Source organism: Leptosomus discolor, chromosome 4 (genome assembly GCF_034619465.1).
Source record: "Leptosomus discolor isolate bLepDis1 chromosome 4, bLepDis1.hap2, whole genome shotgun sequence".
Classification (NCBI taxonomy): Eukaryota; Metazoa; Chordata; class Aves; order Leptosomiformes; family Leptosomidae; genus Leptosomus; species Leptosomus discolor.
In genome coordinates, this window is record NC_141394.1 from 41,866,362 (window position 1) to 41,880,357 (window position 13,996).

The 13,996-nt window shown below is 34.2% G+C and overlaps 1 protein-coding gene across 3 annotated transcripts in view; it reads left to right on the top strand.

Moving 5' to 3' along the window:
* Positions 1 to 13,996, top strand: part of FSTL5 (follistatin like 5) — a 300,957-nt gene that overhangs the window by 217,125 nt on the left and 69,836 nt on the right. For all 3 annotated transcript variants that reach the window (XM_086464080.1, XM_086464081.1, XM_086464082.1), the window contains exon 7: positions 6,443 to 6,563. In XM_086464080.1, the coding sequence (XP_086320206.1) occupies positions 6,443 to 6,563 (121 nt within the window). The remainder of the gene's footprint in view (positions 1 to 6,442; positions 6,564 to 13,996) is intronic.

The window sequence follows — 13,996 nt, forward strand, 5'->3', positions numbered from 1 at the left end:
AGTCTTGAGGTAGCTACTAATGACACTGAAGCATCTCTTCCTTCATTGATATCAAGGAATTGATCTTGCCTAGTAAAGGTTTCTTGTGATAAAAGATTAAACTGATAAACATGTAATGTTATATTAGTGGTTTGAGCAAAGGTAATGTGTGTGTGGTCCTTGCAGATAACTAAGATTGGTGGTAAATGTAAATTGCTCGGCTTCCAATTTTTTTATTAGTGTAATTCAGCCTTGGCTTGTTTTACTCCAGCTCATACTAAGTGCTTTGTTCAGATTGACTGGGATTTGCTGTTTGCTTAAAACACTTTAAGAAAAATATTTTTATAAGTATTGAGTGTATCAACCTGGGCTAAACCCTTGTTAAGTGAAGCTGCTGTCCTAGCATTCAAGCTGTCAATATTTTGATTTTATAGGGAAAGAACAAAAGATGGTGTTAGACATATGTCAATCACTTTGTTGCATGTATTCAGGTGTATACTTTAAAAAAAATCATTTGTATAGGAATTCCATTCAAAATCTTTCTAAGCATGTATGTGCCTGTTTCTTATATAACATACTTGATAATGAATTGAAACAAATGGCACTGTGTTAATAATCTAGTGTGCGTGACTGGCTCTACTTTCTCTCTACTTTTGTCTGGAGATTATACGTTAATGCTGCATATAAAATGAAAGATCATCTTAAAGAAAACTGTTCAAATTACTGTATGCTTTATTTTCCCCTGTACTCTAAGAATAACCTAAAGTGAATTATTCTGATTTTCAGAATTGGGTTTGAAGGTACTAGTTTATTTTTAGGTTTCTTCCCCGTATCTCCTCCTCAGCTACCACAAGGTAGGAGATTCCCTACCAATCTCTATTTTTTGTTTTAGGTAGTTTTGTCTGCAAGATATTTGAAAACTGTACATGTTTGACAAGCTATGTTATTGCCCGTTGGTTTTTCACACGTATACAAGGTAGTTTGAATAAAACAAAATTTATCCTGCAGAGCTTTTGCAAACTGCATAAAGCTTGAAGACACTTTACTATCCCGTCTGTGCCACTCCTGGATAATTCAGAGATGCATGTGATAGACTGGATGAAAATTGGATGAAGATTTTAGTAATACAAAAATTTAAAGGGTGGGTTTTTTATTGTTTGTATATATATGTGAGTTTGTAAACAAGCATCCAGAAAAACCTTGTTTCTATGAAATAAAATAAGTGAATTCCATTACTTTAAGATGAGCCCAGTTCAGGAACCAAAGATATAAATATTGTCAACATAAGAAAAGGGGGTTGCACTCATGAAACTAAAACTGAAACCCAGTGTTTTATGCAATAGGAAGATCAAAACCTCCGATAAACTTTGTAAATTTTGAACAAAAGTGCTTCTAAGGTAAGTGATTTAAAATAAATTCAGTCTTATCCCAGTGTAATTATGAAGAGTTGATGTTTTTAGAATCAGGAAAATTTAGGAAGTAGTCAATGATTTCTTTGCACTCTTCCTACAAATAAAATGTGTTTACCATTATAAAGTAGAAATGAGGATGGTCTTGCCAAGCTTATTCCACAAATCTGACCCTAAATTGAGTCACCTTAAAGCATAAATTGTGTCAGTACTTCTGCTTCTTTGGGGCCTCCTAGCACTTAGATATAACTTTGGAATATGATCTAATACAAGTAAATTACACAGTGCAAAACTAGTCTATTTTTGAGGCTCTAGTTTGGAGTGTAATAATAAATACATCTACAGTTAAAGCAGATTTTTTAAAAAGAAGAACAGTTTGTGGGAATTTTATTAAACTATGGTAATTGGTAATTATTATAAAATCAGGTCACCAGTTATGATGAAAAATATATGAGAAATGAATGTCAAATAGCTTTATCCAATTAAATCTGATTATATAACAATTTGTTTTGTTAAAAAGTAGAAGTTAAATGGTATATGAGCCATTCTGAAGATTTGGAGTAGAGCAGGTTTTTATACAAAGCGAACAAAACCCAGAAATGTTTTTTAAAATAGCAATGTGTTGATGCTAAATGAACCATCGTGTAAAAAAACCCCACAAACCAAAACAAAAAAATCCTAGTCCCCATGATAATGGGCAAATTCAAGCAGTCTGTTTCATTATACATTCTTCTGTAGGGAGAAAACTGGCAACAGTCTTTCTATAGCTGTTAATGAAGAAGTGCAGGCAAATGATCACAGACTCTCTCATATGCAAAACATTAGCACAGGAAAGCAAGTTATAAAACCAAAGGAAATAAATATTGATTTAAAAACAAGAATCACCTTTAGGTTTCTGTTGCATTAACTTTAAGACAACTAAGCAAAGATTCACTGTCTAATGTTTCTTTCCATATTCCTTTACTCGTTATTCATGACAAGTATCATGTTTCTTAAATGTCAGGTTCTTCAACAGAACAGAGTTGCAGTGGAATCATTGTTAAAATAATTGTTCAATTCTATCTTTTTTATGCATAACAAAAATAATTAGAGTTACTCAATTTAATTGTGGATGTATTATGCCATTTCTATTTGAACAGTAGGCGATTTAACAAAAATTGAGTTTACAGCAAAATTTTTAAGGTCATCAAATATTTTTTCAAAAGTTAAAAATGCTCTTTTCTGTAGGTATTGCTGTAGAAGTTTGAAGGCTCTGGTTCAATTGTGTGTGTCTGTATAGATGCAGGGTTTTATCAGTGACTTAGCTGGTGAGTTATTCTATAAAACACTAGATATATGTCAACATTCAGTGTCAACAAATATTTATACTTCACTTTCTAAATGCTACTTACAGCATTATGTTCTCTTTGTATTGAATTGTTTGCTTTCATTAAAAAAATAAACATTGAACTCGGCATAACAATAAGCTAGCGACATTAGTTTTGTAGTTGTGAAAAACCCAAACCAAACAATAAAACAAAAACCAACAGCGACAAAAAAAAAAGTCATCCATAAAATTAAAACTCTCTGAGTGATGGCATGACAATGTCATGTGGGAATCCTATTGAAATACTCATGTCTCAGTAAAACAACTACAGGGATGTGTTATCCACGGTTTCTATGAAAAAGAAGGGAGAAGCCATAACACAGACATCCATTTGCTTAGAAAATAGCTATGGTGTACCTAAAGATACATCATGCTACAATGAATCAGTCAAACGCCTGAAACAGGTAAGTGCGCTTCAACGCAATATCTAACAACCTGGCATAAGGAATGTTAAATTAAACTAGTCTCTAGATTGCATTGTAGCAGCTAAATGTAAATACACTCCACCCTATGTCCTATTTTGTTCACAAATACCTTTGGCAAAGATTGGGCAAAAAATTTTAGACAGCAGTAATATGAGCCATTTGCTAGATACAATGTAAGTACCTCTAGTGGGGCTCTTTTGAACAGCTGTTCTTTGTTCTTCTGCTAATAACTTGAAGAGCAACACTTTGAAAACATGTTTAGCTAGTAAGTAGGGGAAATAGTTAATTGAACTTACTGCTTCAAACACTTTAGAAAAAGATAAACATAAAAATGTTTTTTTGTAGTGGTAACATACAATGGCATATTGAAGGCTTGGTAGACATATTGTCCATGTAACTGAAGTGCTAATACATAAAGCTAGAGTTATCTTAAGAAAGGCAAGTTATTGACAATATTTCCAGGTGAGTTAATTTTTATGTGGGTTATTTTCTTCTCTTAATGAGCAACCAGCAAAATCATCTGAAGCACAGAGTTGTGCAATGTGAACATTTAGTTGTCCAGACACCTTTGGGCAAAGAAATACAGAAAGATAGATCTTTTCTGGGTAATAATTATTAGTACATTTAAGGAAAGAAAAATTAAAAATTAAAGGGAAGTTCATCTATATTTCCATTTTCACATTTAAATTTCAATCTACAAGAAAACTGAAGATGCTATAGTGAAAGGCAGCTTGAGTGAAATATTGGCATAAAATCACTGAGATTGTGTTGTCTGGGAAAGAAGGAAAACTGGAAAGTGAGGACTGAAAAAAATAAATCCCAATAAATTGGGAAAGTGGTAGGTGAGATCACGGAAGAATGTAAGAACAGTCATAATGGACCAGAGGTTAATCAAGCCCAGTATTTTGTCTTTGATGATGTTCAACAGATGGAATGTAAGAATAAGGCAGCACATAGTAATATTTTTTTATCAAAGTTCTTTTACTATGCAGGTTACAGACTCACTAAGTGAGGTATAGCTTTCTATTTTTAAAAGCTTTTGATGGACTCTTCAGTGAATTTGAGGCATTTACAGAGAAGATTACAAAGTTTGTGAAGAAACAAATAATGAAGAATCATTTAGGGGTATAAAGGTTAGGGCAACCTTGGCTGCAGTGACCGTGAGATGATGGAGTCTCGGAGCCCAAGAGGAGGCAGCAAGGCAAAAGGCAGGAGCACAAGCCTGGACTTCAGGAGAGCCCACTTCAGCCTGTTCAAGAACATGCTTGGAAGAATCCCACAGGAGATCATGCTGAAAAGAAGAGGGGTCTAAAAGAGCTGGTTGATTTTCAAGGATCTCCTCCTCTATGCTCAGGAATGGTCCATCACAATGAACAGGAGGTCAAAGGCCACCAGAGGCCTGTGTTAATGAACAAGCAGCTCATGACAGAACTCAACTAAAAACGAAAAAAAGTGGAGGCAAGGGCAGGTGACCCAGGAAGAACATGGAGACGCATTTGAATCCAAGATTAGGGAAGACAAAGTCCCCCTGGAATTGAACCTGGTGAGGGACAGGAGGGGCTTCTACAAGGCTTCAGGGTTATATCAGCAGCAAAAGGAAGACTAGGGAAAATACAGGCCTGCTGCTGAGTGGGGACCTGCTGACAAAAGCAGAAGCAGCTAATGTACTGAAAGCCTCCTTTACAACGGTCTTTACTGGTAATACTTGCCTTCAGGAATCCCAGATCTCTGAAATCAGTTTACAGAAGTAGTGCTTCTGTAATGAATTGCTGAATCTAATGAGACACATAGATATTGTAGCTTGGTGATTATCCTTGTTCTAATGAATCAGACATATGTTGTATACTTTGGGCTCTATGTGTGAGATTGTGCGAGTTATTTGTGTTGCATGTAATTATAATATGTATACGTATATATTTTATAGTACCGTACCCTGTGGTTAATCACAAGGAGAGTGTATTTTAAGTTATTTAAAGATTTTGAAGGCTGTTTTAGAGACTATTCATGTTAAGGAGTATAAAGTGGTTATAAGCTAACCATGAATAAGTTTAGGATAAAAATAAAAAGAAAACTGTATTGTATACATAAGAATATTAAGAAGCTTTGAAACAGCTTTTTAATACACAAGAAAGGTAGCCATATTTATGATTGACGTATGATTATAGAGCATGGGTTCCCTTCAGGAACCAGGGCTGACCTATGTACCATAGAAGAACCAGCATACTTTTTCCTAATATGAAACTGACTGTGTTTGCATATTTTTCGCCATAGTTTATACACTTTAATTTCTGAATTAAATATTTTACAGCAGAAACTATCAACTAGACTGTAAGACTTTTTTAATAGTTTTACATTTCTATTTTATACTCTTTGTTCAAATAATTTAATTGCTGGTCTTTGTAAATACACTGCATACATAAACAATAAAAATATTGCTAGGTGAGACTGAAAAGAAACTAGTTTTGAAAAGGTGCCCTTGAAAAAGTAAACGGTGGAATGTGAAAAAACAACTCCTAGCTGGATTTGTATAAACATTTTATGAAACATAGACTGGAAGAAGCTAAACTAGGACTGTTATTTTAGGGTGGTCCTTGCGGACATGAAAAATAACAAGGAAAAATAAAACAGACTCTTAAACGTTCCATATATTTTTACAGTAATTGACTTAGTTTACAACTGGTTGTAAATTTTAAATTATATTGTATTAATTAAAATTGAACTGAGAATTGAATTGGGAATTGAAATGAGAGTCAAATTTTGCACTCTAATCCAGTGGAACCTATATGCCAATGAAGGATATATAAAAGGGTGAAGTTAAAAATTGACTTAAATTGAAGAAAAATGAGGATTTTTTTTTTCTCTTTATCTGCTTATTTCAAAGGATGACTACACTTCCACACAATGTCATTTATCCTGTTAAACTGTGCAGAGATTTAGTTTTTTTATCTGATCAGACCCAGAACTAAATAGCTTTTCTTCTGCAAATAGCTATGATAGCTAAATAAACAAACATACTACTTCTGCAGAGTTTAACTAGTTGTTAAAAGTCGTTTTCTTTTACAGACACAATATATGCTGCAAGATCAAACAATTCAACCATTCACAAATACAATATTTGGGTTTCAGATTACTGTCAGCTATTCTGGTTTAATATTTGTGATGTTTGATATTTGCATCACAGCTTTGTTGCCAAGATGATGAGCATAATTACTGTAGAGATGCAGGCTTAATTATGATAACCTTGTTTTTATCTTTCCCGGTAGGATTTTGGAGATGATGGGTCCTTGTACATTACTAAGGTTACCACAACTCATATGGGAAATTACACCTGCTATGCTGATGGCTATGATAAACTCTACCAAACTCATGTTCTTCAAGTGAATGGTAAGGAAAAATGTTCTAATTACCAAGTCAGAAGAGACTTGGATTTGGATTTCGTTAAGCAGATCTGATGTTGTTGTTTTACTTTTTTATATTGTGTCACATTTTAACAGAAAAAGAGACACATTTTTTTTTCTTACTGTTCTCCTATAGATAACCTTGCAAAACAATAAAACATAATAATTTTCATTTATTACTTCCGTATGAATAATAGTTATTAAAAGGAGTAACAATACTCCAGAGGACTTGCTCTGCACTGTGAACTGTTCACTTGTGAGGATTTTTAATACGTATCTGCAGAATAGTAAGTGGGTTTATATATACATATAGATATATACAGATAGACTAGGTTTTATTATTGATTTAGTAATTCTGGAGAATACACTGGAAAAAATAAGTGCATAGGTCTCTTGTGGTAAGAATGTATTTAATATAAGATTAAAAAAATGTGCTACCTGAAAAGTTTTGTAGTTAATTTAGGCTTCTAATTTCACATTTATTGTTTTGAAATCTAGTTTTAGTAGACTAACTCGAGGCATCTGGATTTGAAATCTTGGTTTTTACATTTTTCTACATCTGTTCAAGTTCTAAGGACCACTTTCCTGAACTCTGTACTTGGACAAAACTTAACTGCAATTGTTACTGGTGCCCTGAAGACAGACCTTTCCCTTCTCTTGAACAGCAGTACCCTCTCCTAGCTCTTTTTCCTGTTATGTAATTTGTTTCTAAATTATTTTAAATAGTTGTTCTTCACTGATGAAGGGTCCAGTGATCCCACTGTACTTTTATCTCCGGTGAAGTTTAAGTCTTTTTTTTTTGAGTGACCTTGTGCTTTCTTGTTATTTCAATGTTCATATTTATCTTTGACTCCTAGTTCTACGTTTCTGCAGTAAACTATCAATATTTGCCATTCTGTGTTGGCACTAGATCCTATCCAGAGTTATGTTTAAATTCAGTCTTCTCCTGCAGATTTACTTTGCATTAACAGGCTCTAACTTCCTCCTGAAGCATACTTTAGACCTAGTTTCTTGTTCACTGCTGTTGCCATCATTCTTTGTCTTGTTAATTGCTAGTCCGTTGCATAACCCATTATTATAATTGACTTCTCTTGACATTTCTTATCCAAAAATGCTAAATATTTTCTGATATTCTTATCTTTAATCTTATCTGATATTCACACCAAATGCAGTTTACAAGATTATTTTGTTTTTTAATATGATTCATTCTTCTTTTAATAGCCATTTTTTAACTTTTTGTTGTTAATATCCTTCACACTTTAAATGGCTTTGAAGTTTAGTGCTTGTTTGCAGTGTTCTTAACATGTTGTCTCTGCCATTGCGTTTCTCTAGGAAACTGGCTTAGAATATCTATCTCTCCATCTCTTTTAATTTTTTTTCCCAATTTCATCCCCTCCTGATACCGAGTACTTTGTAAATGGAGTGTTTTCACTGAGCTAATACCTGGCATCAACATCTGTTCCTCCTTCAAATTTTTCTTCGGGGATTGTTTTCTGTTATTTAAAAAGTCAGATAGCAAACACTGGCTAAACTGGTGAAAAGACTGAAGTGCAGTTTACTCATATTTTAATTCCTGCAGACATAGCAGAATTATTGGTGAGTTGAGCCTGTTAGAAGGTTGTTGACCAACTTTCTCCTCCTCTATTTTATGTGTTCTGGTTTACCCTAATTTATTAACAAAATCATACTTATGTCAACACATGCCCTACTTATCTCAATATGTTAATAATCCTGAAGAGGTGCATTGCAACAGATAAAATACTAGGATTTTTCATGTTTGGCACAGTTCAGCACACAATGAGGCAAAACACTTAAGTTGAAGAAGGTTTTCTGCCAAACCAGAAGATCAAAAAACATAATTTCGGAGAGGTGAAGGAGGACAACTGTGAACATTTCTGGTGATGAAGTGTCTGTCAGGAAATTGTATTTTTCATCTGGAAAACACTGTAAACATTTATGGTGCCAAAGACAATCAATACTGTTACTCCTCTGTGTTATTCATATAAATTTAGAGTTGCCCAAACAAATTGACTAGTCTGTGTTGGCTCTACTCAGATAGCTGCTGTTCCACGAACCAGCACTGGAGTGGTACCTTCCAACATAGTTTTTGGTGTTGATTTTTTGGGGAACAAGTGAAAGGAGGAAGGAGTCCCTTTGAGCAGTAGGATCATTTGCTCTGTGTATTGTGGATAAATGGAGATAAAACCATTGAGAGTAAAGGTCAAATGAACAGCTCTTCCATGGTTTAGATCTGTACTTCTAAACAGTAATCTTCCTAAGCACAAGCATGATGGTCAGTTCTTGTAGATGTGATAACAACTAATTAATATAATGACACTTGTATTAACAGGAGAGTCAGACAAAAGGTTAATGAGATAACAAGGCTTCGTTGATCACAAATAATCTAATGTGAAGGTTCAATGAAAACAATGTAATTAGTTTTTAAGTTCTTTCTTGTTTTCCATTTCTGTAAACCTATATATTTTTAGAAAAAAAAATATTTATTTTGTATCAACTAGTTTGCAAATCTTACATATATAATTTCAATTTATTTGTCTTTTAAGATTAAAATCCCTGGGCATTTTTTTTTAGTTTTGAATTGACTGTAGTCAAGCAGTAAAGAATAATGAGCTTCCTTTGGAGTCTTACAGTACAGATAATAAGCACTGTAAAAGACATGTTTTATGGTGAGAAAATCTGTCTAATCTTTTACAAATAATATGGTAAATTTTGTAAGCAATATTGTAATAACTTGGTATTTAACCCTTTCTCATAAAAAGTATTAAAAACCCCACCAATATACAAAGTTGTAATGGGACAGGAGTAACTATTTCATTAAATAATGCTAATTATTAGCATTTGCATAATATTTAAATACACTTTTAAAGTGTATAATTTTGTAACTATATGATTCTGAGACTACATGACTATACAAACCTGAGCCTGACAGCTTGCTTTTTATTTGTATATTAGTTTATTTTTGTATCTGTGATACTGAAATTCATTCCACCAAATATTTTTCCTTTAGTGTCGTTGACATCACATGTCATAAACCCCATGAATTAGAAAGCCTGTTCTCAGATAAGGATAGGTGGATGTGATGGTCTTAGTATCACTGAAGACAGAGAGGAGCTATGTAATTCAATCTCCCATAAAATATTTATAATATCAACTCCATAATGTTAGTTAAAATCTGTCTGTACTTAATTTATATTTCAGAAGGATTTATTTAATTTCTCTAGTGCTTGTTTGTCAGCCTCTGTTTTTTTCCACAGCAGCCATTTGAAAGTTTATATGGGAATTCTGTTAGAGTTCTAAACAAAGTAGTAAACAGTGGTCAGAGAAAATCTGTAACAAAACTCAGATATATTTTAATATGGGTTATTGTATTTGGGCGGGGACCACCTGTCTCTAAAATGCCCTTTGGTGTTAATAAATTCAGTTAACTATTTCATATGTTAATATTCAGCTATTTAAAACAACAGAAGTGTATACATCAGTTAAGTGAAAAAACAATTTGAATAATAAAAGATTTTTTTTCCTTATGTTTATATTATTTGAAGTGTTAAAGAAGCATTATTGAAAAGGATTACTATCCTGTTATTACTGTTCTTCGGATTACATGAATGTGATATCTACATCTGACACAAAAAAAAAGCCTTGAAAATTGTTATTGAAAAAGCTGAAATACCTAGAAAGTTTGTGTTTTCTCTTTAACTCATGTTTATCAAGTTATGGATCTATGCTGTCCATAACCAGAGATGTTAATATTATTGATCACTTTGGTAGTTTTAAATATGATACTTAGATGAGTTTAAATTTTTTTTTTAATATAAATCAGTTTTTCTAATTACAAGCATATGCGTGTCATAACCTAGATTTTTCAAAGTCTGAATTTGAGGAATTTCACGTCTGGAAAGCTGTTTCTGAACAAACAAAAAATTGTCATTAGCTATATTATAAACGAAAGGAATACTGCCTTCAAATTCAAACCTGCTCTAAAAACGGTATGAGCTTATGGTGTATGTCACAAATCAGCTTAATATATATGTTACACCAATGTGACGTTTTCCTTTCTCTTTATGTGTTAACAATCATATCCTACTCCCTGAGCTTTTGCATTGATTTACAAGGCAAGTTCTTTGCAGAGAGGTGACAAGAATTTTCCCCAGCTTAGGTCCAAGACAAAAGGCCAAAAGTTTTGGTACCTTAAGGTGAAGAAAGCAGAGCCCAGACCCTCAGCCAGATATAAACTGGTGATTTTTAATGTCCGAAGAATTGTTTACCATTATTGTTTTTCCAAACAAAATAGCTCAGTTTAAGCAAAAAGAAGAGTTATCATCCACAGCAATAGAAGAACCTATTCACTATACATATTACATGTTTCTTTCTTAAACACATACATTCTCCCTGGATCCCAGACAGCCTGAACAGACTATATTCTCTCTTCCCCCTGCCCCCCTCGCCCGCCCCCCCCCCCCCCCCCCGACCTGACAGGAAGAATCTTCAGGGGGTTTTATAGCAATTATAAGACATACTGAATAGTTACATATCTCCATATTTGGAAATGAGTCTGACTTGGCTTTTTGAATGGAATAATAAGGGATGTAGGATTCATTCAATTACGTATTATACATGATTCTGCTAAACACAATCATGCAACATCTTCTCTCTTCTCCCTTTTTAACCAACGTAATGACCTCTCCTTTATAAAGTAGACTTCTTTAGGTTAAGATACTAGAACATACCTCTTTGAAAGTAAGCGTGAACAATCACATTATTTGTAATGTTTAGTTAACAGTTAAATATTTAAATATTTAATCAATAGCAAATAGTTAAAATTTGCTTTCTGGTAATATTTATGGTCAGTCACATAAAAATTTATTAATATTAATCCAAAGAGTTTACATCAAACTTCTTATATCAAATTAACTTTTTAGACTAAGCCCACACTGCATTAATATTTTAATTGCCTGCATGCCTCAGTTGCATGGTTCTTGGCAGCATATCACAGGTAGGCTCCCGGATAATATGAAATAAATAATTATAATGCAAAACAAGGGTTGAAAAACTGTTCAAATTGTATAGATAACCTATCAGACACAGATTTGCTGAGGAAAGTGGGAAATGGCAGCAAACAGAGGAAAGATAGGGCAAGAAATAAACGTTAGCGCCATGCATATATCTGTCTGGGAAAACACTGCTAAAGGGAACAGGATCTACTATGGATCCTGATCCCTCTATGGGATAGTAGTAGAAAACTCAGATCTGCTTTCCCTTGAGCAAGTCCTCACCTTCACATCTCCTAACCTTTAAGTAGTTGATTTAGCAACAATAGTATTTTGTTATGCAGAGTTTGATTTTGTTTGTTTAGAAAATATTTGATTTCAGTTACAATATTTTCTAAAACTTTGCTAAGAATTAAGTTGCCCCAAAAATACCATCTGCCCTTTGCCCAACCTAAGCTAATACATTCCTTTTTCTAGTCAATGAAAATTCTCCAAAATTGAACAGTTAAAAAATTTCTCTTCTCACACACTCAATAGAAGTCTGTCAAGGTGTGGTAGTTAAATACCTGTAAGTTTTTATATTCAATGAGAATATTTCACTGTCACATAAAAAGACAAGAAATATCCTATTATAGGTAGTCAGAATGCAATGAGTTGCAATGCCTTGCTATCGGTCCTAAAAGTTGTGTTGCTCAGATGCTTGAGAGTGTTGAATGATGGCAATCCTGTCTCTAAGGAGATGGAGCTCTTTGCTCTTCTTGAGGCAAGGCGGAGAAATAAACTATTTGGCTTTGATACAGGGGTAAATCTGCAACATGGAGTAGGCTGCCTAAAGGACTTTCTGTCAAGAAATGCTGAACAGGGCAGACATGAAAATTGGACCCTAGGAAGTGAGGCAGAGTAAGACTGGGAGCTGAGGTGCCAAAAGAGGCTCAGGCCATCTGAGCATGCAGCCATTCTGAGGCGCTCGGTCTGAGGAACACAGTGGGGAAGGCAAGGTCTCAGCATGGAACACATAGATCCTATGGGAAAGGAGAAAAAACAGGGAAGAAGTGGAGGGGAAACAGGAATGAAAATGTCAGGATTGAGATGAAAAATAGACATTTGTGTCCATAAAAGCAAAGTCCCTTCCAGAAACTCTGTAGAAACCTTAAATCCATGATTTTCATATCCTCTTGCTCTCAGCTGGTAGTCTAAGCAGCTAGCAGCCATAATATTCATATTTTTAATCTTCTTCCATGTTCTTTTATTATATTTTTGCAGTATATTTTTGCATATTTGGTTTATGTGTAATTTTCCATGTATATTATTTGAAAAGACACTTATCTCTAACTGGGTTTAAAATATCCCTGAAATCTACTGATTTTTGCATCCTATCTGACACACGGTACATTTATGTATTTCTTGCAGTGTAGAAATCTGAGGCGTTTCTATGCTCTAATATGACAGCATGCTGGGACATTTCTTGTAAACAGTTGGATAGCATTTGAAAAATATTTAATCTTGTGCCAAAATAGACGCAGTTAATTTTTGATCTTGTTATCATCTTCCATTATCAACTGATATTTCATTCTCTACCCAGCTGTGTTTTGTGACACTGGCTAAGTATTCCACAGTTTTAAAGCTGCATTAAACAAAACTTTGGAGAACAGGAAATATGGTTTTTTAACCTTCATTACAGTTAATTTTTTTATTGTTAGAAATAACCTCAAGCAAGTCATCTCTATGTGTAATTTATGATGAGATCAATAATTACTCATCTAAAAAATCTACACTGCAAGATTTTAAATCTTGCTTAATTACTGATTACCAGTAGGAATATTTCCACTGTGATGTCATATGGCCTCTGACAACACTGATGTGTGGCATGTAGCAGATTTTTAGTTGGTAAGCATATACTGCAGCAAGTTTCCAAACCTTGGAAAAGTGATGTCAACAATTCTTATACTTTGTTAATAATGAAACTCAGAAGACTAAGTCTTATGAATATTCTGTTTAACGTCTTCATTAATGCTTTGGATGATGGGCAGAGTTGTACTTTCAGCCAGTTTGAAGATGACCCCAAACTGGGAGGAGTGGCTGATACACCAGAGGGTCATGCTGCCATTCAGAGGCATGCAGAAATGGACTGGCAGGAACCTCATAAAGTTCAACAAGCAGAAGTGCAAAGTCCTGCACCTGGGGAAGAACAACCCCATGCACTGTTGTATGCGGGGAGCCACCCAGGTGGAAAGCAGCTTGGCAAAAAGACCTAGGGGTCCTGATAGACACTAGGTTGAACATGAGCCAGCAATGTATCCATGAGGTAAAGAAGGCAAATGGTATCCTGGGCACAGGAGGTCCTGTCTGAACATCAGGGAACACTTTATTTTACTGTGAGGGTGACAGAGCACTGGCACAGGTTGCCCAG